Source organism: Moschus berezovskii, chromosome 24 (assembly GCF_049115385.1).
Source record: "Moschus berezovskii isolate FMDL1 chromosome 24, NW_MosBer_1.0, whole genome shotgun sequence".
NCBI classification, from domain to species: domain Eukaryota; kingdom Metazoa; phylum Chordata; class Mammalia; order Artiodactyla; family Moschidae; genus Moschus; species Moschus berezovskii.
The window spans coordinates 53,928,787-53,954,837 of record NC_142483.1 but is presented as its reverse complement, the minus strand read 5'-3'; the positions used below and the strand labels follow the sequence as shown (position 1 = coordinate 53,954,837).

The window sequence follows — 26,051 nt, the reverse complement described above, 5'->3', positions numbered from 1 at the left end:
TTGGAGGACCCAAAAATGCAAAATACTAAAGATTCTCTAAAGTTCACACAAACCAGAGTCTACTTAGGCGGGTCAGCAATTAAAATCAATCTTCCTTTTCTATATAAAGATCACCCACTCAGCAAATTTTAATTCCACCACTGACAAATTTGAATATACTAAATATTAGAATTACTGTTGATTTTTACATATAATAATATTATATATTTGTTTTTTCAAAAACTAATATCTTAGGAGATACAAACTGAGCATTCACAAGTCAAATGAAATGCCTGAGGGTTGCCTTACAGTAGTCCTCCAAGAAACAGAAGAGGGGAAATTATAGTATCTGTAGAAGCTAGGAGACGGGCACACAGACAATTCATTATCTTCTCTTACTTTTATGGGGGTCTGAAATTTTCAGTGTTAAAATATTTTTAATCAAAGCTAGACTACACTTTTTATAGTATAGTTTTCCTTAAAACTATACTTTTCAGTATCTCCTTTAAAAATAGGTTTTGTTCCAGAGAAATGCATTCTGACAAGAAGTGTTGATTATTGTTACCACTGGTAAATGTAGTATTTAAATAATGCTTTACACATCAGATGGTCTCTATATGTTAATGTCTATACATGATGAACTTAGTAGATTAACTCCAATTTAACAGTGTATGTCTGTGTATACAAAAGACATTACAAGACAGTTTACAAATAAGCATTTAAGGAAAATAAGATCCTGCACCAAGCATTCAGTCTCACCCACAGCCTTCTGAATGACGAGGCTAGCGAGCTTGTAATAACATGAAACTCCAAACCTGAATGAAAGCAGATGTGCGTTTTGCAGGATCCCACAGGAATTCAACTGCATTTAACTGGCTTGGATTTGTCCTTGTGTCAATTATTCCTACGGACATTGGAATATCTGCATTTTAAAAAGAAGTGACATAGGAACAAACTAATTAAAAGGTTACACCTAAGACGATTATGTGCTAATGAAATTATACCGTCCTTTTTCCTTCAATGTTCTCCATGGTCAATCACTTCAACCTCAAAACCCTCTTACTGTGTATCATACTTTCTCCCACCATGGTTTGTTTCTATTTCATTTTATTAAGAAAATGAGGGACTGATGTCAGTCAACAATGATCTAAATGATTTCAAACTCGTAAAATTTCTGGCTCAGTTTCATTAAGCACACACACACACACAAACCCCAACTTCATTTTTAACTATAGAACAACTCAAGCCACACAGGATCTGCTGACATGAAACCCTTCCCCACACAATCACACACGGTGTGGGGCTAGTGTATCAACAGGGGCTCTTCTGACGCCACTCGTACCTAAGTCGAGGAGTCTGTCTCCAGGGCGATTCCACTTCCAACCTTCAAGTTGCTGATGCTCTGTATATTGGAGTCGTCGGTCATGGAATACAACTCTTATGATGCTCTACGAAATAAGTGGGGGAAATGAACACTTTTAAACTGTCCCAGCTAAAGAGCACAAGTGTATTAACTTCTTATACATTAACCTATAACAGAAAAGCATACAAAAGCACACTTTAATTTACACATTTTGCAAGTGAGCTGTCTTGTTCTCGGATACCTAGGTTATAGGTACAATTAATGATATTTGGTGCAAAGAATTCTAACTCAAATAACAAGAATAAAATGGTTTCTTAGGTAAAATTTTTATTAAAAAATTTGATATTTTAATTCAAAATTAAGGTCTGTGTCCATAAGAAATTAGGAAAAGTTATATTTCTGTAAAGAAAACATTAGGGACAACCCTAGGCTCTCCGTGGTTTGGGCTCTGTGCTTCCAATGCAGTGCGCCTGGGTTTGATCCCTGGGCAGGATATTAAGACCCACCCCCCAGCACGCTGCATAGCAGCCCCCGCTAAAGTGTCAAGGGCATGGGGTGACGGTGGGGAACTGCCACCAACCCCAAACAGAGAACCTATATACAAAATTAAACTGCAAGTGAGGTTATCTGAGGTAAGCAAGGGAAACAAAACAGAAAAGAACACAGGTAAACTTCATCCAAACACTCAAGTTCATTCTGAGGAAAGGTTTTAACTGTACCCCACAAACTGTAGGCCATTCTCTGCTCTCCACCCATCCCTCCCTCACCTGCCACAGGTCTGGGCTGCCAACTACCATTTTGTTTCAGGGACAGGATAACAGGTCATCAAAATGGGTTCAGATACCATATTTGCACTAATTAGTGTTTCTGACACATATTTAAGTAATTGCTTCTCAGAGTATGATGGAGTAAGATAAGCTTATTTCCTCCAGTAGACTCCCTGCTGGATGGAACAGGAAATAACTTGTTAGCCATACATAGAAATATTACCTTCCCCAACAGCACATGCTGTCCAAACCAAAGCTGATACGTATTTTGAAATGAACCATTTAAAAGTGCAGCACAGAAAATGTCACGATTTTTACTCTCTCATATTTAGTAAGAACCAGATCAAATCCATGAATTCAGATAAAAATAGTATGAGAATATACTAGTTTACAGTGCTGTACTAAACCCCTTTCTAGGTCAGACTAAGTAGCACAGTAAGAACATGAAGGGAGGACCACACTTAGGAAATGACAGGATATAAAAGAAAACCTCTTAAATGAGATTGGAAGGGGAAAAGTTGTTCTCTGGAAAGTGAAGTCGCGTCCGACTCTTTGCGACCCCATGAACTTTAGCCTGCCAGGCTCCTCTGTCTATGGGATTTTTCAGGCAAGAATACTGGAATGGGTTGCCATTTCCTTCCCCACAGGATCTTTCTACCCAGGGATGGAACCCAGGTCTCCAGCACTGCAGGCAGACTCTACCATCTGAGCCACCACGAAGTTCTGACTAAAAGGAGACAATGCACCTCGAGAATGAGCCACAGATAAAGGAGCCCTAACAATAAGACCAGAGAAGGCAATGGCAAGCCACTCCAGTTCTCTTGCCTAGAAAATCCCATGGATGGAGGAACCTGGTAGGCTGCAGTCCATGGGGTCGCTAAGGGTCAGACACGACTGAGCGACTTAACTTTCCCTTTTCACTTTCACACATTGGAGAAGGAAATGGCAACCCACTCCTGTGTTCTTGCCTGGAGAATCCCAGGGACGGGGGAGCCTGGTGGGCTTCCGTCTAGGGGGTCACACAGAGTCGGACACGACTGAAATGACTTAGCAGCAGCAGCAACAATAAGACAGAAACAGAACAAGCAGAGAGAGCATGCTGGCTATTTCAAGCACATCAGGAAGTTCCCAAGCACCTTTGCTCAGCAACATTTGATCCCTAAGTCTTCCCTTCAAGAGTGAGTCAAAGATCATGGGGGCAGGAAATTCAACTCTAAATGGCTGCAGAGTATTCTAGGGGCTCTTCTAGCTGAAAAAGGATGTTGCCTTTAAGAAATTCATCCTGAGGGCTTTTCTGGTGGTCCAGTGTTTAAGACCCCGCACTTCCAATGCAGGAGGCACAGGCCAGAAAACCAAGAAAAAGAAATTCATCCTGACATCTCTGGCAGTAACTAACTGTAACTCTGAATCCCAGAGAAGCTCTCAGGACGTGACTGGCTGTATTCACATCCACCAGAAATCAGACATGTAGTTTCTCAAGTGGTTGATCAAATTTAAGAACGTTTAAAAAGTAACCCTGTGACTGTCATGATGACAACAGAGTCCACCCGCACCGTCCCTGAAGTAACGTATTACTAGGCTGAATGTTAACCAGGTGTGGTACAATCTGGCAAAGGTTTCCCAGGATGCCCAATACCTGTCTGACAATGATGAGCTGGAACCAGGTCATACTGAGAGAATCAACACTGATGATAAGCCTCCTGGACTCTGGAAAGTGAGAGCTGTGAGTGTCCTTGACCAAACTCTATTTGTCACTAAGTCCAGCAGAGTATAACCAATCCAGTGGGGCTTGCTTAGTGGGAAAAATGCTGACACCTTTGTAAAAAGGTGAATCTGATCAGTGTTTACCGTAAGTGAGGAAGCAAAATAAGGGAATTTTTAAACAGCTGGCTCGAAGCCTAACATTAAAAAAAACTTAAGATCATGGCATCTAGTCCCATTATTTCAAGGCAAATAGATGGGGAAAAAGTGGAAGCAGTGACAGATTTTTTTCCTGGGCTCCAAAATCACTGCGAGTGGTGACTGCCGCCATGAAATTAAAAGACGCTTGCTCCTTGGAAGGAAAACTATAACAAACCCACCAGCGTATTACAAGGCAGAGATATCACTTTGCTGACATAGGTCCATAAAGTCAAAGCTATAATTCTTCCAGTAGTCATGTATGGATGTGAGAATTGGATCACGAAGAAGGCTGAGTACAAATTGTGGTGCTGGAGAAGGCTCTTGCAAGTCCCTTGGACAGCAGGGAGATCAAACCAGTCAATCCTAAATAGGAAATCAACCTTGAATATCCACTGGAAGGACTGATGCTGAAGCTGAAACTCCAATACTCTGGCCACCTGATGTGAACAGCTGACTCATTAGAAAAAACCCTGATGCTGGGAAAGATTAAGGGCAGAAGGAGAAGGGGTCAAGGGGTCAACAGAGGATGAGATGGTCAGATAGCATCACCGACTCAATGGACATGAATTTGAGCAAACTCCAGGAGATAGTGAAGAACAGGGAAGTCAGGAATGCTGCAGTCCCTGGGGTCACAAAGAGTTAGACAACAACAAATGATAAAACAAATACAGTCATCTGACTCACCCTCTAGGGAAATGACCAAACTCACTGATGTGGCAGACATGGCAGACTCCACATGTAAACGGCACATGTGGGAACAGGCAAGTCACCCCACTTCCATTCCAAGTATGCTGGGAGTCCCAGGAGTCAGGATAAACCTGGGCACTCGCTCCAGGCTGGCAAGACGGTGCTCCAGTGGGGACCAGAACCTCTCCTAGGATTAGGAGCTTTGTGCCCCTCAACGTTCAAAGACTCTCAGGCCTGCAGCGCTGGACGGCTGCTTTCCGGACATGCTAGGTTTGTCAGCATCAGTACTGCTGTCCCCTCCCCATGCTCGCCCTTCCGAAAAGGGACGGGCCTTTCCAACCAAGTGCCTCTCTGCACTGAGGGCCAGCAGGCCTCCCCGGAGGAGGACAGAAGGACCGAGAGAAGTCCTGCTTCTCTCTCACTAACACTTGGCCTCGTGCTAGTGAAGCTTCTTCCATACCCCTTGCCCTGAAATGCTCTAGAGTTCTGATGTTACACTGTGTGAGGGACAAGTAAAGACTAGAAGGATCCACCATGCACGATACTGCAGGAGCCAAGGGTGGGTCTGGAAATCCTAAAAGGACTGGGTTTGGCTATGCCTGGAATGAATGACTCTTCAGATACTCCAGTAGGGTGAAGAAATAAGATTTTATTTAAGAGAAATTTTAAGAGGTAAAATAAAAGGATCTTTAGAAGTATCACAGTAACATTAATACTTGCCCCCACAGCAAGTTTTTCCCTAAGGTATCTTTTAAAGAGAAACAAAGTTTTTGTTATTTAGTACTGTGTTTTTCACCCTTGCTCAGCTACAACTAACTGTTCTATGGTACCTTGTTTGCAGAGGGCCTTAATATTTACCTCACTCAGTAACTGCTGTAATTCCTATTTTACAGAGGAGTAAACAAAATATAGCTCAAAAAGTTAAGTTTTAATAAACCCATTGTTTCCTTAAAGTGACATTAAATAATTTGTTAATAACTCCTGCAACAAAAATCGAAACTCTTGCAGCAAAACTGCTATTTTTTTTGAGTAGTTTCAGTATCTTTTCAGAATTTAAATGGAGGTTCTTACCTTTACCAGTTTTCCAGTGATCTCAGGCACATCTCCCATTTTCCGATTATCCAGCATTCGAATTTCATAAGACTGACCTACATGTAAAAACTGTGTATCAAAAACAATCCATATAAGGAATCTAACCCTGTGTATTCAGCTCTCTCTCAAGCACACAATTACCCAGTGTTAATTTCTTAGAGAAGCGAACTTGGGTTGATCTTTCCTTTCCTTCTTCCACTCACAGAGGACTGACGAGTTCCTTGGTCACTTCACTTTCCTCTCACACTATGGTTTTGTTAAACATACACACATTCTCTGAAACCAATTTTTCTTAACAGCTTTACGGAGATGTAACTTACATGCCATAAAATTCACCCTTTTAAAGTGTGCAGTTGTTTTTTAGTATATGCAGACTTGTGTAGCCACCATCACTGCTATTAACTTTAGAGCACCTTCATCATCAACAAGAAAACACATACCTGTGAGCAGGTCCCTTCTCACCCTCGAACCCCCAGCCCCTTGCAATCACTCGTCAATCTTACCTCTTGCCTCTTGGGATTTACTTGCTTTGCACACTTGATATAAATGGAATCACACATGTGGCCTTCTGTGACTGACTTTTTCACTTATGTTCCTATTTATGGCCAAATTACTCAACTGAACATACACACCACATTTCGTTTATTCATTCAACAGTTGACAGGCATCTGCGTTATTTCCACTTTTTGGCTATTATAAATAATGATACTAACAACATTTGTGGACAGGTTTTTGTATGAGCTAGGGTCAAATTTTAATTCTGGAGCCTTCTTCCTTGTGTTAGGTAAATTCAACTTACATTTTGTCACTGCTCAATTTTGGTCCATAAAAAAACACAAGTAGATTCTCACATACCAATCTATTTAATTAGGAAAATAAGCTGCTGCCAAAAGTCAAGTAATATGCTCCAGATTTAGTAAAAAAGATTTCTGGATTAACTATCATTAAATAATAAAAGTGACAGCATAATTTGATATGTAGAAAATTAGGAGTAATTAAAGAGGGCTTCTAGTCCATATAAAGTTAAGGCTCTTTATGATGAAACTACCAATATCCTACCCAAACTACACTGGGCTTCCAGAAAAACATACAAAGGGTGTAAGATCATACAGTCAAAATACAAGTTACCAAAATACAAACAAATCACTCCATGGCTGGTAAAGGAAAATAACTGCCATATATACCACTAAAGAACAGTCCTCACATTAATTCAACACACTGAGATTAAACACCTGCATGGCAGGAGAGGATTGTTTTCCTTTACAGTGGAATCTGCAGCACACTTAATGATGTCTCTGAACCGACCCTTTAAAGGCAGATGAACAACGAGGAGTGGTGGTGAGCTGCCTCCACTGCCACCCGTGCTCCAGGGACGTGCCCAAACCACTGCCACTGCCGAGGACCCCAGGACCAGACTGCAGTCTCGGCATCTACCCTCCCTCTATCGAGGGAGAGATAACCAACACACACTGAGCAAAAAGGTGACAGGCATCCATATTAAAAACAGCCATTATACTAAACAAACCCACACAAGCAACACAGGGACATCCCCGCATGTAAACAGCCCTCCAGAACCACAGCAGATACTTGTTTTTCCTAAACTCACAGAGTAAGAGATATAAGTAAAATGGAGAAGTGGAGGAACCACTCCCAGTTAAAAGACCAAGAGAATTTCCCTGAAAGAATAAAAAATGAAGCAGACTTCTTTGATATAATAGACACTGAGTTAAAAAAGGAGGTAATGAAAATATTGAAGGAATTATGTAAGGCTATTGATAGAAATGCAGATTATTGTAAAAAGGAACTAGAAAGTATAAAGAGGGGCCAAGGAAAATTAGAAAATTCATTCCCTGAGACAAAAGCTGAGGTAAAGGCAATGAATACCAGAATGAATAATGCAGAAGAAAGAGTAAGTGATCTGGAAGGTAGAATAATGCAAACTATCCAATCAGAACAGTAACTAGAAAGCCAAATTAAAAAAAAAAAAAGAAAGCTATGTAAGAGACATACCTATGAGATAATCTAAAGCATGCCAATCTGTGCATAACAGGAATTCCAGAAAGGAAAGAAAAAGGGACTGAACTGTATTTGAAGAAATTAGGGCTGAAAACTTCCCAAACCTAAAGAAGGAAACAGATATCCAGATACAGGAAGCATGGAGGGTCCCAAATAAGATAAACCCAAAGAGACCTACACCATGACATATTATAATAAAAATGGCAAAAGTTAAAAGGGGACTCCAAAGGCAGCAAGAGAAAAACAGAGTTCATTACAAGGGAATGCTCATAAAACCACAAGCTGGTTTCTATACAGATTTGTTGCAGGCTACAAGGGAAAGTCCTGAAAGGGAAGAGTTTGCAGCCCAGGACACACTCCACCCAAGAAGATCGTCATTCAGAACAGGAGAGATGAAGACTCCCTCAGACAAGTGAAAACCAAAAGAATACAGCAACACTTAGCCTATGTTAAAGAAAATACTGAAAAGTCTTCCCTACATAGCAGTAAAGAAGAATCTATAGGAAAGAGAAAAATCCACAACTGGAAAATAAATCACTTAAATAAGCTAGCACACACATTTTTAAAAGATCAAAAAAATTTTTGTGAAAATGATGATAACCATAATCAACAGCAAAACGATAAACATGAAGATACAAAGTGAAAGTGTTAGTCACTCAGTCGTGTCCAACTCTTCGTGACCCTATGGACTGTAGCCCACCAGGCTCCTCTGTCCATGGAATTCTCCAGGCAAGAATACTGGGTTGCCATCTTCTTCTCCAGGGGGTCTCCCTGACCCAGGGATTGAACCTGGGTCTCCTGCACTGCAAGAAGATTCTTTACCAACTGAGCCACCAGGGAAGTAGTGAAGATATAAAAAAGGACATCAAAATCATAAAATAGGGGTGGGGAGGGAGTAAGAAAATGTAGACTTTTTTCCCCTAGAATATCTTTTGAGCCCATATGACTAACAGTCTAGGGAAAGGAGATAAAGGAAGGGGTTGATATTCTTGAAAAACAGAGTAAGCACAAATCAAAAACAAAACAGCTTCATAAAAAACAAAAAGAAGAGAAAGTAAGTGTAATACAAGAGAAAATCATGAAACCACAAAAGGAAAAACAAAAAAAGGAAAAAGAAAAAATATAAAATCAATGGGAAAACAGGTGTAAAGTAGCAATAAATACATAGTTATCAATAATTACCTTAAATATCCATGGCTTAAAAGATGCAGAGCTGCAGACTGGATTTAAAAAAAAAAGAGGCTCAACTATGCTGCCTGTAAGAGACCCACTTTAGGGCAAAGGACACACACAGATTGACAATCAGAGGATGGAAAAAGATACTTCATGCAAACAGAAAAGAAAGAGGGGGCTGCAATATCCTTAACAGAGAAAACAGACTTTAAAGATAAAGGACACTATATAACGATACAAGAACCAAAACAAGAAGATTTTACACTTATCAACATATATGCACCTGATAAAGGAGCACCCAAATACACCAAGGCTAACAGACATAAAGGGGAAAACTGACAAGAATAAAACAGCTAAAGACCTCAAGACAGAGAATCAATAAGGTAACAGAATCTTAAATGATACAAGAGTACAGGTAGACTTAATTGATATTTTCAGGACATTTCATCCAAAACAAAAAAACCAGAATACATATTCTTTTCCAGTGCACATGGAATATTCTCTAGGACTGACCCGATACGAGGGCACAAAACAAGCCTCAACAAATTTAAGGTCTCAAGGATCTTCTCTTACCACAACAGCATGAAACTAGAAATAAACCACAGGGGGGAGAAAAAAAAAGCAAAACACAATTAAAGGAGACTAAACATTCTACTAAAAAATTTATGGGTCAACACTGTAAATCAATTATACACCAATAAAAATTTAAAACAAAAAAACCTAACAGATCAAGGAAGAAATCAAAGGGGAAATTTTAAAATACCTTGAGGCAAATGAAAATACAACTATACAAAATCTACAGGATGCAGCAAAAGGAGTTCTTAGAAAGAAGTTCATAGCTATACAGGCCTTCCTCAAGGGAAAAGAAAAAATCTCAAACAACCTAACTTACAACTTAAAAGAATTAGAAAAAAGAGAACAAATAAAACCTAAGTCATCAGAAGGAAGTAAATAATAATTACCACAGAGGAAACAGAGACAAAAAAGCACACGCAAACAGACACAGAAAAAAGCTCCCCAGAGGAACTTCCCTGGTGGCCCAGTGACTAAGACTTCACACTACCAATGCAGCAGGTTCCCTTGGTCAAGGAACTAGATCCCAGATGCCACAACTACAGATCCAGCAAACTGTAACTAACGATCCAGCAGGCTACAACTAAAGATCCTAAAGATCTATACTAACCCTTCTCAACCTCTTCCAAAAGACTGAAGAGGAAGGAACACTCTCAAGGACATTTCTATGAAGCCACCATCAACCTGATACCAAACCCAAAGATACCATGAAAAAAGAAAACTACAGGCCAATATCTTGGATGAATACAGATGTAAAAATTCTCAACAAAGTATAAGCAAATGGAATCTAACAACACATAAAACAGATCATATACCACAACCAACTGGGATTCATCCCAAGCTCACAAGGATAGTTCAATATATGCAAATAAATCAATGTAATGCACTACATTAAAAAAGTCAAAACCCACATGATAGTCTCAATAAAGGCAGAAAAGCCATCTGACAAAATTCAACACCCACTATACACAGAACATATCTCAACATAATAAAAGCCATTTATTACAAACCCACAGCCAATATAATAATAACTCAACAGTGAAAAGCAGAAAACATTCCCGCTAAAAACTGGAACGAGACAAGGATGCCCGCTCTCACCACTTCTATTCAACTCAGAATTGGAATTCCCTGACACAGCAATCAGAAAAGAAAAAGAAATAGAAGGTAACTGGATGGGAAGAGGTAACATTGTCACTATATGCAGATGGCACGATACTGAAAACCCTAAGGATTCCACACAGAGACTACTAGATCTGATAAACGATATCCTGATATCCTGCCCTCAAAGCAGCAGCATACAAGATTAACTTTCAGAAACTGGTTGCACTTCTTTACACTAACAATGAAATACCAAAAAAAAAAAGAATGTAAAAAAAAAGTACCCTTTAGAATCACAACAACAAAATACCCAGGAATAAATTTGACTTTCAAGGAGATGAAAGACTTATGTGCTGAGAACTATAAAACATTAATACAGGAAATTAAAGAGGATTCAAAGAAATGGAAGCTACCCATGTTCTTGATTGGAAGAATTAATACTGTTAAAATGGCTATACTACCCAAAGCAGTCTACAGGTTTAATGCAATTCTTATAAAATTACCCATGACATTTTTCACAGAACTAGAACAAATAATCCAAAAATGTATAAGAAACTATGGAACACCCAGAACTGCCAAAGCAATCCTGAAGGACAAAAAAGACAAAAAAGGAGGCACAATTCTTCCAGACATCATAAACAGCATAGTACGGTACTGCCACAGAAACACACATACGGATCAATGAGACAGAAGAGACAGCCCGAAATAAACCCACACACCTGCAGTCAATCGCCAGCCAACAAGGGAGGTGGATTATAACAAGCGGAAAAGTCTCTTCAGCGAGTAGTGTTGGGAAAGTGGACAGTCACATGTAAATCAATGAAGCTAGAATTCATACCATACCACCATGCACAAAAACAGACTCAAAATAGCTTAAAGACGTAAGCTTAAGACATGACACCCGAAGACTCTGAGATGAGAACACAGACAAGACATTCTCTGACATAAATTATACCAAATATATTCTTAGTCTCCCAAGGCAATAGAAAAAAATATACAAATGAGATCTAAACAAAGCTTTTGCCAGCAAAAGAAAGAAAGAAAAGAAAGTTTAGTCACTCAGTCACGTCCGACTCTTTGCAACCCCAGGCTCCTCTGTCCATGGAATCTCCCAGGCAAGAATACTGAAGTGGGTTGCCATTTCCTTCTCCAGGGGATGTTCTGGACCTAGGGATCGAACTTGTATCTCCTGCTTGGCAGGGAGATTCTTTACCATTGAGCTACATGGGAAGCCCAAACTAGTATATATAGAATGGATAAGCAATAAGGTCTTACTGTACAGCACAGGGAACTATATTCAATATATCTTGTCATAAATCATAATGGAAAAGAATGAAAAAGAACATATAACTGTATCATTCTGCTGCTAAGTCATCTCAATCGTATCCGACTGTGTGACCCCATAGATGGCAGTCCACCAGGCTCCCTTGTCCCTGGGATTCTCCAGGCAACAACACTGGAGTGGGTTGCCATTTCCTTCTCTGATGTATGAAATTGAAAACTGAAAGTGAAGTCGCTCAGTCCTGTCCTACTCCTAGTGACCCCATGGACTACAGCTTACCAGGCTCCTCCATCCATGGGATTTTCCAGGCAAGAGTACTGGAGTGGGTTGCCATTGCCTTCTCCTATACACCAGTAATTAACACAACACTAAGTCAATTATACTTCAATTTAAAATTTTTTTGATTTTTAAAACACAAATGAATAGCTATCTTTGATAAATACACCGTTACATATCTAAAATTATACTCAACCTCAGGAACTTAGGACCAAAATTAGCAAAATGTTTGTGCTGATTATCAGATCAACAAAAAATATTCAATTAATTAAAAAAAAGACAAGTGGGTAAAAATGGGGGAGAAACAAGCACATTAGATATGGAGAAATATAAACTGATAAAAGTATGAAAGACAGTCAGCCTGCACTTGTTAACAAGTTAAATACTGCACCTTTTGACTCAGTTCTGGTTAGTAAGAACAGGAATATTTGCACCTCACATCATACATAGAGGACTAGCTCTTACACAAAAAGAAAAGAACTCCTAAAAAACTGTTAACAAATGCCCAACATTCCTAGCAGAAAATGAGTAAATCATGTGAACATGTGGTTCACACTAGAGAAGGAAAAGCCAACAGTTCTTAAACATATTAAAAGACATCATACCCCTGGGAAATTCCCTAGCGGTCCAGTGGTTACAACTTGGCATGCTCATTGCTGGGGCTCTGGGTTAGATTCCTGGTCACAGAACTAAGATTCACAAGAAGCGTGGTATGTGCAAAAACAAAAAAAAAGACATTTGACCTCCACCAGGCACATCCAAGTTAAAGTCACAATAAAATGGCTTTTCACCTAGCGGGTTAGCGTGATTTCCTCAGTTTGAGATGTCTCAGCTAAAGGGAAACAGTCACTCTCATCTGCAGACAGTGGGGGCGGAAATGATTTCAGAAGCAGTGGTCATTCGCTTGAGGTTCTGAAGGTAGGGCCTGCACGTTTTCTGGTGTGAGACAGGGAGCAGCTGAGGGCTCCTCCAGGTTTTTGCCAAGGGAATTTCCTGACACGGGGAGGATCGCAAGGAGCAGATCTGAGGGAGAAGACCAAGACGTGGGGCCGTGCACATCTGAGTCTGGGAGACCTGCTGGGCATTCAAGTAGATAGGCAAGCTGGCTCAGAAATCGGACAGCAAGCCTGCGAGACGGGAGGTGAGCCAAGCGGACGGGGAGGGAGGGAGACCTTCTCTCACCAGGACTGCCTTGCGGTCCTCGAAAACTCAGAATTCTCAGGGCTGAAAAAGGTAAGAAAGCTCAATGTTCCTGTCTTCGTTTGTATTACTTTTCTCCTCAACCTTAGTACACTTCTGTGCTCAATATCAAGTTCCACCTGTTTCCACGAGATCAGAATTTGCTGCTCCTGTATTAAAGCACTATAGATTTTTATTCCTCTCAAGTCAAAAGCAGGTTTTTAAGAAACACTAACACTTAGCATGCTTCAGATGATTTCCCTCTTGGACACTACGACAGCATGCCCTTGCTTTCATCCTTCAGCTTCATCCTGAGTCTCTCACTGTTTAGAAATCCCTCCCAGCAATTTCATTCAATAGCAATATCCACTGAGAGTAATCGCCAATGATACCAGAATTTTATTGGTTCAATTTCTTCTTCTATTTGATCTTTTCCCATAATTATCTTAATAACACAACTCTAGGTTAGTTTTGTTGATCTACATTAGTCTAGGTTCTAAAAGAAATATAAAAAGAGTCCCACTACCAATGAAGAATAAAGTTAGACGAACTAAAATATGCCATGAGTTACTAGTCTTATTTTTAGCTTTATTTTCTGAGTTTACCTTTACTGAGATTTCTTTACTCCTTTCTTGGCTTAGAGAAGCAAGAGCACTGACAGAATTAAAAAATGTAACTGATATAAGTTCATATCCCAACCCATCTCTGAATATGGAGTCTAAGATAGACATGTACCCCAGAGCAACATGGAGCCCAAGATGTGACAGATCCCCCTGGACTAAGTTCAAAGCATTTATTTCCAAGGCCCTAATTCAGAAGGTTAAAACAAGAACAGAAGTTAACCTTAAGAAAATCTACTACAGTGTGAAATGAAGTATTACTGGGGAGGAGTGGAGAAAAAGCTACAGAAAGAACGAAGAGGATGAGCCACAGTGGAAACAACACCCAACTGTGGTTGTATCTGATGCTCAGATGTTGTAAAGACTGTATTGCATCAGTTCAGTTCAGTCACTCAGTCATGTCCAACTCTTTGCGACCCCATGAACCATAGCACGCTAGGCCTCCCTGTCCATCACCAATTTCCAGAGTTCACCCAAACCCATGGGTAGACTCTTCAAATGGAGAGCTCCCCACTCGAGGCTCCACAGTGGGACTACAGGTTTTAACTTCATAATGTCAGAGGTTTAAGTCTTCTCATTACCTAAGAGCTGAGAAGGACAGCTACCCAGGCATAACCAGGAAAACATTAACAGTTTAAAATCTCTACTTTAACTGTTCAAAACAATAAAAACTGACACTCTAAAGCATCAATACAATTGGAAAACTTGTTTCAATTTCTACCCAACTGGTGAAGTTAAGACTACATAGAATTTACTTTACGGTGTTACAGAATGACCAATATTTTTCAGCAATAGCTGCCCGGGACCCAGATGGGAGACTACTAGTAGGAATGACCAAGCTATGGCTGAAGAATGGCTGCACCTATGTGTCAAGCCTCCTCTGAGGAAACCTATTTATAAGAAATGGTAGTGAGAGGATGTTCAGATATTTACCTGAATACTGGAAGCAATAAAAAGGTGAAGTACTTCACTGGTGGTCCAGTGGCTAAGACTGTGCACTCCCAATTCAGGGGGCCCGGGTTTGATCCCTGGTCAGGGAACTAGATCCCACATGCTGCAACTCAGAGTTCGAATGCCCCAACTAAAGAAACCACATGCTGCAACCAAGACTGAAGATTTTGCGTGCCACAACTAAGACCCGAAGCAGCCAAATAAATAAATATTTTTTAAAAAAGTGAAACACGGTCCCTAGAGCAGCAGCATCTACATCACTTGGAAATTTGTCACAAATGTAAATCCTCTGGCCCTCCTCCAGGCCTACTGACTCAGAAACTTTATCTATCATGTTTTGATAAGCCCTCTCGGGGATCCCAATGCATGCTAACATTGGCGAACCACAGCTTTGCAAAAAGCCACAGATATCCGTTCAGTCCATATTCTTTCCACCACAAAGTATTCGGGACCTTCTTCTGGGAATAACTTGTCTATGTCAAAATTAAGAACTAAGTGAAAATAAAGCTGTTTCAATTACAAATTCTTTACCAGTAACCAAAATTCCCTTAATAGTCATTCCCTTATGTAACAGGATTGTGCATCTTTTTAACGGTCCAGGACAGCTCTGGCTCCAACACACAAACCTGCTCCATACATCCACTTATCTTCATAAACATTCATTACACTTCTGTGTGCAGTCCATACATCTGAATATACATATATACGCATTCATATATGTATATATATTCATATATATACATGCAAGCAAAGGCTAAGGGTTCGTTAGATGCCCAGTTCAAGACTCAGCTTTGACTGGGCCTTCAGGGATAAGTGAGGAGGCAGGACTGCAGGATGCAGAGTGTTTCTGTCTAAAATCTGAAGAGAGAACGCCTGCCACATCATGGAAACAGCTCTGATACGCAACAGTGGCCCATTCTGCACCACTCTGGAGCTTACCTACCTAGTATACATCTGCCTTAGCTGGTGTGTTAGCCTCCTTCTGCTGCTGTAACAAATTACCACAAACTCAGTGGCTTGAAGATCATACAAATTCATTGCCGTTCCAGAGGTAAGAAGTCCAAAAGGGGTCTCGTGGGCTACAGTAAGGCAGTCAGCGGGCTGCCGCCCTCTGGAGGTCGCGGGGAGCTGCCTCCTTGCCTTTGTCTACTTCTTTGTCTCCACCTGTCGGTTTGTGGCGATCTTCTTCCCTCCATCTTCATCTCCCTGACACCCGACTCTCCTGCCTCTTTCTTTCAATTCTAAGGACCCTTGTGATTTCCCTGGATAATCCATAATAATCTATTTCAGTAGTTTTAACTAAATCACACCTGCAAAATACCTCTTGTTGTAAGGTGCTTTCCAGGTGACACAGTGGTAAAGAATGTCCCTGCCAACACAAGAAGTGAAAGAGACGTGGGTTTGATCCCTAGGTTGGGAAGATCCCCTGGAAAGGGAAATGACAACTCATTCCAGTATTCTTACCTGGGAAATCTCATGGACAGAGGAGCCTGGCAGGCTACAGTCCATGGGGTTGCAAAGAGTCAGAACCAACTGAGCATCTAAGCACAGCACAGCAATCATACTTGCTAACAAACCTGGCAAAATTTCTGAATTGGTAGGCAGCTATCTAGTCCCAGGGTTGCATTCTAACAGTTAGTAAAAACTGCTCACCTTATCTGCCACACGAAACTAACGTGTCAGCCAAGATGATTAAACTTTAGTCTTCCAATACAATCAGAAACCATTAAAGCTACTTAGTTATAAATAGTAACAGCAGCAAAGGCTAGCGCTGTGCTTCCTATGTAACTCAATTTAATTTTCACTCACCTTCAGTTCAGTCAGTCCAGTAGCTCAGTCGTGTCCAACTCTTTGCGACCCCATGAATCACAGCACGCCAGGCCTCCCTGTCCATCACCAACTCCTGGAATTCACTCAAACTCATGTCCACAGAGTCGGTAATGCCATCCAGCCTACCTTAGGTGGGGGTTATTATATTAAAGAATTTGCTGAAACGAGCAAGCGGTAGAATGGGATCTAAACACAGGCCCAGGCCCTAGAGATGGCTGATGGCAACTGCTCACTGCTACCCTCTACCGCTCACTCAACTACACATGGAAAAGTACTCAAATCGCCAGTCACTGTAACCAACAGAAATGCTTAAAAGGAACAAAAGGGCATCTAAATGCATGTAAGGACATCCCTAGGGAGCAGAGGTGCATATATCCTGGGCGCTAATTGAAAAGTAGGGATGCCAGCTTCTACCACCTACTTTAGGAACGGAAGTTCTCTCTTCCATCGTATCTTGTACTGACAAGACCATTAGATTCATCACAACTATGCTTAAGTATAGCTCAGTCACCACAGGAACCAATAAGTTCATTGCAATAAATAAAATATTAACAATATAATTTTTTTTATATACAAAGAGTGTCATAAAACAAGATTACAATCTTCACAGGTGTCTATAAAGGGTTCTAAATTCAATCACTACCTGGGCTGAGCAAGCAGAACTAGATAACTGTGAAAAGAGCTTTATTGTATACCCTTTAATACCTTTTGAACTTTGAACCCTGTGTATAAATCATCTAGTTAAACTGCTAAAATTTTAAATGGTGACAATTAACTGAAAATTTAGAAAACACTGGAACTATTCTAGTAAAGAGACTTGGTGGTTAAGAAAATCAGATTTGGAATCAAACCTCTGGGGTTAAATCTCTATAAAAACTATAGTCAATCAAATAGGAAAACAGGAGGAATAACTGTATCATTTTTGGTAAATAAGGCAACACTTTCACGGCAAGTCATTTTCCTTTGGTAGAGTTGAAGAGCTAATTTGAACGTAAGAAAATTAACTTGTGAGCAAAGCTGAATAAAAATCTAACTCCTAAAAACCAGAAGACTAAATAATAAATTATGTCAACACTTAGCAGTCACACCATCAATCACACATAGATGATAGTACACTAAAATGGGTCATTGAGATACATTTTACATACTTTGCAGGAACTTTTCAGGGTAATGTCACTCTGTGTGGGTCAGTCATGTCCAGCTCTTTGAGACCCTATGACTGTAGCCTGCTAGGCTTCTCTGTCCACAGGATTTCTTAGGCAAGAATACTGGAATGGGTTGCCATTTCCTCCTCCAGGGGATTTTTTTCCCGACCCAGGATTCACACCCATGTCTCCTGCATTGCAGGTGGATTCTTTACCACTCAGCCACTTGGGCAGACATGCTAGCTAAAAAATAATCACAGGATTCTACTGGAACTCCTAGTTAAAAATTAATCAAGCCCAATTTTCATTTTCCATATCTACGCTTGACTCTTTTCATATTTCAGGAAAGGCTTCTGTAAAAAACCAGAACTGTACATGCACAACTGAGCATGTTTCCTTTTGAAAGGTGAGTTTGATCACCTTTGCTGAGGGATCAGATCAAGATGGCGGAGGAGGAGGATGTGGAGCTCACCTTCTCTCACAAATACATAAATAACACATCTACCTGCAAAACAGTTCTCACAGGACATCTATTGAATGCCTGCAGAAGACCTCAGACTTTCAAAACAGCAAGGAAATCCAAAATAACTGGATAGCACACACACAGAGAAAGACAAAGGGATCTAGATAAGACCTGCACTCGTGGGAGGGAGCCGTGGAAGAGGCAAGGTTTCCACATGCTGGGAAATCTCCTCCCTGGTGGGGAGATTATCAGACAGAGGGGGAGCTTTGGAGCCTCAGAGGAGAATGCAGCAACTGGTGTGTGCAGGGCAAGACTGGGAGAGACCTGCACAGAGGGCTGGTGCCCGGAGCAGCACTCAGCAGCCTGAGACACTCATCAGCTGGGGCTCATCGGGCTGGATGCTGGGGCTCAGGCTTCAGGGGTTGGGTCCTGGGGAGAGGATGACAGCCAGCACACACTGAGGAAAGAGACGGCAAGCATCCAAGCCAAAAACAAACTGCACGCCAAAAAAAAAGAAATTAAACCAACACAAGCTACACAGAGACGCTGCCACATATAAATAGCCCTCTAAGGCCACAGTAGGTAACTTTCTTCTAAACTCATAGAGTAAGAGAATATAAGTAAAATGAAGATGCACAGAGAGTCCCAAATAAGATGAACCCAAACAGACTCACACCAAGACATACAGTATTCTAAAGGCAGCAAGAGAAAAACAAAAAGTTCATTACAAGGGAACCCCCAAAAAGCTATCAGCTGATTTCTCCACAGAAACACTGGAGGCTAGAAGGGAGTGGCAAAATATATTTGAAGTCTTGAAAGGGAAAAATGTGCAACCTAGAATATTCTACCTAACAAGACAATCATTTAGAATGGGAAGAAAAATAGAACTTCTCAGATAAGAACTAAATGAATATAGCAATATTAAACCTATCCTAAAAGAAATATTGAAAGACCTTCTCTAAATACAAAAGAAACAAGAAGATAAAGGAAGAAATTACAACTGGAAAGTAAATCACTTAAATTAGCCAGTATACTGATCAAAAAGAAAATCCTATTTATAATAGTGAAGATAAACACGTGGAACAGAAAAAGAATAAAGATGAGGCATAAAAAAGGACACCAGGGACTTCCCTAGTGGTCCAGTGGCTAAGACTCTATGCTCCGGGGCTCACTCCCTGGTCAGGGAACTAAGCCCCACATGCCACAATTAAAGAGTTCACACGCCACAACTAAAGATCCCACATGCCACAACTAAGACCCTCAGCAGCCAAATATTTTTAAAACAGTAAACAAAAAAGGGCATCAAAATCATAAAATGTGGGGAGCGCCCGGGTGGTCTAGCGGTTAGGACTCGGCACCTCCACTGCCAGGGATCCGGACTCAACCCCTGGTCAGGGAACTAGATTCTACATGTTGCAACTAAGAGTTTGTAAGGCACAACTAAATATCCCACATGCCTCAACTGAGACCTGGGACAGTTACATAAAAATATTTTGGAGAAAAAAAAAAATCATAAAATATGGGAAAGGAGAGTAAGAAAATGCAGGTTCTTTTTTTTTTTTTTTAAAGCATGTGTTTGAGCCTAGATGACTATCGGTGTAAAGCAAGCAGATACAGGGGGTTAACAAACTTGAAAACTGGGCAACCACAAATTAAAAACAAACAATAGAGTCACAGAAACCAAAGAGAAAACAAGCACAAAAGGAAATCATTAAACCACAAAATGAAAAAACACTGCAATTGGAAAACTAGGTTTAAAACAGAAATAAATACATATGTATCAATAATTACTTTAAATGCCAACAGACTGAATGTTCCACTCGAGAAAGAATGAGTGTCAGACTGGATAAAAAACAAAGAGCCTAGGGTATTCCCTGGCGGTCCAATAGTTAGGACACCATGTTCTCACTTCTAAGGGCCCAGGATCAGTCCCTGATCAGGAACTAATATACCACAAGCCACATGGCGCAAAGAAACCCCCCAAAACCAAGAGCCTATAATGTGCTGCCTACAAGAGACCCACCTTAGGGCAAATGACACATAGATTGAAAGTGAGGGGATGGAAAAGGATATTTCATACAAACAGAAATGACAAGAAAGTGAAGAGTAGCAATACTCGTATCAGACAAAACAGACTCTAAAACAAAGGCTATAAAGAAGGCCACCAGAGGGCTTCCCTGGCAGCTCAGTGGTAAAGAATCTGCCTGCCAATTCAAGAGACAAAGGCTCAATCCCTGATCCAGGAAGATCGCACATGCTGTGGAGCAACCAGGCCCATGCACCACAACTTCTGAGCCTGCATGCAACAACCACGGAAGCCCTCAGGCTGTAGCACCCGTGCTCTGCAGCAAGTGAGGCCACCTTAGGGTGGTCCACGCACTGCAAGCAGAGAAAAGCCCACACAGCATTGAAGACCCAGCACAGACAAAAAGTAATAAACATTTTTATAAGCACACTATATGATAATAAAGGGATCAGTGTAAGAAAAAACTTACACTCACCGAGATACATACACCTAATTCAGGAACACTCACATACATAAAATACTAGTGGACATAAAGGGAGGAACCTATGGAAATACAGTATTAGTAGGAAACTTTAACATCCCACGAATTATACGCTAGAACAGCTAAGACTTGATTAATTTTCAGGACATTTTTATCCAAAAAACTCAAAATACAGTCTTTTCAAGTGCACATGGTATATTCTCTACAACTGACCATATACTAGGGCACAAAACAAACCTCAACAAATTTAAGAGTATAAGCATTATATCAAGAATCTTCTCTGACCACAACAGAATGAAGAAATCAATCACATGAAAACAAATAAGGAAAAAAGTGATCTCATGAAGACTAAACAACACGCTCCTTAAAAAATAATGCAGCAAAAATGAAATCAAACAGCAAATTTAGAGTAGATTAACCATGACAATATAACCATACAAAATGTATGGGATGCAGCAAAAGCTATTCTGAGAGGGAAGTTCATAGCAACACAGGTCTTCCTCAAAAAAAAGAAAAAAGAAAAATCTCAAACAACCTAACCTATCACTTAAAAGAATTAGAATAAACAAAACGTAAAATCAGCAGAATGAAGGAACCAACCAAGACCAGAGAAAATAAACAGACTAAAAAAGAATCACTAAAGTGAAGAGCTGGTTCTTTGAAAGACTAAACAAAAGTGACAAACCTCTGACAAGGCACACCAGGGAGCAAAGAGAGAAGACCCACATAAACAAAATAACAAATGAAAAAGAAAAACTATCAACTGATACCACAGATATACAAAAAAGTGTTAAGAGAATACTATGCCCAATTATATATGCCAAAAAATTCAACAACCTAGAAGAAATGGACAAGTTTCTAGAAACATACAGCCCCTGAAAACTGAAACAAGAAACAAAATTTGTACAGGACCTTCACTAGAAGTGAAATAGAATTTTTAATTAAAAAAAACTCCACAAACAAAATGTACAGGACCAGATGGCTACCAAACATACAAAGAACTTATACCGATTCTTCTCAAACTCTTCCAAAAGACTGAAGAGAGAACACCCCCAAAGACATTCTATGAGCCACCATCACTCTGATAATAAAATCAAAGATACCAGCAAAAAACAAAATTACAGGCCAGTATCTCTGATGAATTTAGATGCAAAAATTCTCAACAAAATATTAGCAAACCAAATCCAAGAACATATAAAAAGGAATACACATCATGACTAAGTTAAATTCATTCTAGAGTCACAAGGATGGTTCATATATGCAAATCAATGTGATTCATCACATCAACAAAAGACAAAAGCCACATAAGATGCAGAAAAAGCATTTAACTACCATTCACAATAGAAACTTACAAAAGTGGGTATAGAGGGAACATATCTCAATGTTATAAAGGCACTGATGACAAACCCACAGCCAACATAATAGTCCACGGCGAAAGCTGAGTGTTCTTGCTAAATTCAAGAACAAGGCAAGGATGCCTACTCTCACCACTTCTACTCAACACAGTATTGGAGGTACTGCCACAGCAAACAGAAAAGAAATAAAAGATATCCAAGTTAGAGAAGAAGAAGTAAAACTGTCACTATTTGCAGATGACATGATACTCTATACAGAGAAGCTTAAAATCTCCACATATAAACTATTAGAATAAATGAACTCAGCAAGATAGTAGGATACAAGATTAATATATAGAAATCTGCTTCATTTCTTCACACCAACAATGAAATATTAGAAACAGAAAGTAAAGAAAAAATTCCATTTAAAACTGCATCCTAAAATCTTAGGAATAAATGCAGCTAAGAAGGTGAAAAACCTATATGCTGAAAACTATAAAACATTAATAAAGGACTGAAGATAATTCAAAGAAATGGAAAGATATCCCATGCTCTTGGATTAGAAAAATTAATATTGTTAAAATGGTAATACTACCGAAAGCAATCTTCAGATTTAATGTGATCCCTATCAAATCACCCATGACATTTTTCACAGAACTAGAATAATAAAAAAAATGTATATGGAGCCATGAAAGACTCAAAATCACCAAAGCAATCCTGGGAGGGGTGGGGGCGGGGAGACAGGCAGCATAACTCTTCCAGACCTTCAGACAATACTACAAAGCTACAGTAATCAAAGCAATGTGGCACCAGTACAAACAGACATATGTATCAGTGAAACAGAACAGAGAACCCAGAAATAAATCCATACAAGTTTAGTCAATTAATCTTTGACAAAAGAGGCAAGTGTACTCGGCAAGTTGGACAGCTGCATGTAAATCAATGAAGTTAGAAAACACGCTCACAACATGCAGAGAAACTCAAAATGGCTTGAAGACTTAAACATAAGACATGACACCATAAAACTAGAAGAGAACATAGGTAAAACATTCTTTGACATAAATCATACCAATGTTTTCTTAGGTCTCCCAAGGCAATAAAAATAACAAAAAAACAAATGGGACCTAATCAAACATGTAAGTTTTTGCACAGCAATGGAAACTACAAAAACAAAAAAAACGAAAAGAAAACCTACAAAATGGGAGAAAATAGCTGCAAATAATGCAACCAACAGGTCAAATCTCCAAAATATACAAACAGGTCATCATACAACTCAACAACAACAAAGACACGCAATTGAAAAATGGGCAGAAGACTTTAAAAGACATTTCTCCAAAGAAGACATACAGATGGCCTATAGGTATATGAAAAGATGCTCAACATAGCTAATTATTACAGAAATGCAACTCAAAACTATAATGAGGTACCACTTCACACCAGAATGGCTTCAAAAAGTCTAAAAACAACAAATGCTAGAGAGGGTGCGGAGAAAAGGGAACCCTCCTACACTGTTGGTGGGAATGTAAATTGGTGAACCACTATGGAAACAATTGAAGGGATTCACACTAAATCTTGGGTTCCGAACCTTTTTCAAAATATTATGCTGAGCAATAAATGTTAGGAGACAAATCTGTGAAAGAATTGATATTCATATAAGTTTAAAGTGTTATAATTTCTTTAAAAAGGTGAATAAAAGTAGAATTTCTTTATGATTACTCAAATGCATTTTTAATGATTATTCAAATGTATCTTTTCAAAAATGCAGTCTACATGCAATTCATTTTTCTACTTTTTTTCTTAAAATGCTGGGAGAAATTAAGAGGTAAATTACCACAATTCTACAACCAATAACATACTCATCATTAATACTGCAAGGAGCAGAGTCAAGTCCCAGAAAATCACCTGCACTTCTAATATGGATTATGGTCAACCTCAGGTGTCAGCTAGGAGGAGAATAGAAGGAAACCTGCTAAGGTAATGGAAATACTGGACAGTTAGTACTTTTGAGGGAATACACTATGTACAAATTAATTGAGTTACATATTTAAGACTTGTGGGGAACTAACTCCCTTAGTGGTCCAGTGGTTAGGGGTCTGAACTTCCACTGCAGGAGGCAGAGATTCAATTCCTGGTCAGGGAACTAAGATATCATATGCCACACTACAAAAGACTTGTGCACACTACTACACATACTTCAATAATAACAACCACTTAAGTAATAAACAATTTATTTGTTTAAATCTAAGCTTGACCAAACTAACACTGAGCAAGTTTATCAACTGCTTCAGCTTTGAAAATCTGTAATGGATCAATAACACTTCCTGGGTTATTGTGGAAGTGAGACAATGCATACATAGTATTTAGTACACTGCTTCATGTACAGTAAACACTCAGTGAATGTAGGTCTAATACATTATCACTAATAGATTGTGGACTGCAACTTTTATCAATGTGAGATGTCTTTATCCAGCTTAATAATAACAGTTGTTAAGTTACGGATATTCCCCAGGCCCAAAGACAGACACAGCCAAAGTTCTTTATTTAGAAAAGTGAGTTTCCACGTGCTCATTCATCCCATGGTATGCACATTAACTTATTCAACTATTCCCTAAGTAAGAGAAACTCCAGTTATTTCCCTTTTTCTTATTAGAAATTAAGTGATAATGAATGTCCTCCCCTCTACATTGTCTCTTCTGATCTTTTTATGTCTAAAATAGATCAGTGCATAAACTATTAAGGTTCTTTCAAATATGAACCTTATGTCTCAAATAACTGAATGCCGACCCATCAAAATCCTAAAATAATATTAATACCAAAATTAAGAGTATCGCCATAGGCTACAGATTAGAATTACCTGAAGAAAAATCTCATAAATTCTAAATTTGTATGTCAAATGAAAATTCAGAAGCTTAAAACAAAAGTTTTTCTTCCACATCTTACAATAATCACTAGTCTAAAATCTATAGTTTTTTCCAAAAGTGTGAGGAAATTAAAGATTTTATTTATTGACAGAAAAGCAATCACAAAATACTCTCAAATATAAGTCACTCAGTCGTGTCTGACTCTTTGCGACCCCATGGACTATATAGTCCATAGAATTCTTCAGGCCAGAATACTGGAGTGGGTAGCTGTTTCCTCCTTCAGGGGATCTTCCCAACCAAGGGATCAAATGCAGGTCTCCCGCATTGCGATTCTTTACCAGTTGAGCCACCAGGGAAGTCCAAGAATGCTGGAGTGGGTAGCCTAACCCTTCTCCAGGGTATCTTCCCAACCCAGGAATCGAACCAGTGTCTCCTGCATTGCAGATGGATTCTTTACCAGCTGAGCTACCAGGGAAGCCCAACTCTTATGTGAATAGATGTTAATTCCCATTTTGCTGAAATAAAATAGATGCACACAAAGAAACGCACCTAGGATGTAACCACTTTTCCTGAGAGGGATGCAACTGAAGTGCAGTTTCAGCTTTATCCCTTGACATAGTCAATTTTTCTACAATGAGTATGTACTATTTTTGTAACAACAAAAATGTTCAATTCTTTTTAAAAACAAGAGTCCAGGACTTCCCTGTTGGCTCAGGGCTAAAGAATAAGCCTGCCAATGCAGGAGACACAGGCTTGATCCCTGGTCCAGGAAGATCTCACATGCCACAAGGCAACTCAGCCCGTGCTCCACAACTACTGAGCCTGTGCTATAGAGCTGAGGAACCACAACTCCTGGAGCCTGAACACTCTACAGCCCGTGCTCCCCAACAAGAGAAGCCACTGCAGTGAGAGCCCCTGCCTGTTGTAACCAGAGAAAAGCCCGCGCAGCAACA

General features: G+C 39.7%; 1 protein-coding gene across 4 annotated transcripts in view; it reads right to left on the bottom strand.

Annotated features, from left to right (window-relative positions):
• The window catches only part of UBP1 (upstream binding protein 1), a 62,803-nt gene that overhangs the window by 18,674 nt on the left and 18,078 nt on the right, over positions 1-26,051 (bottom strand). For all 4 annotated transcript variants that reach the window (XM_055414717.2, XM_055414719.2, XM_055414720.2 and 1 more), the window contains 3 exons: positions 5,770-5,846; positions 1,322-1,427; positions 795-901 (listed from right to left, as the gene is read on the bottom strand). In XM_055414717.2, coding sequence (XP_055270692.1) covers positions 795-901; positions 1,322-1,427; positions 5,770-5,846 — 290 coding nt within the window. The remainder of the gene's footprint in view (positions 1-794; positions 902-1,321; positions 1,428-5,769; positions 5,847-26,051) is intronic.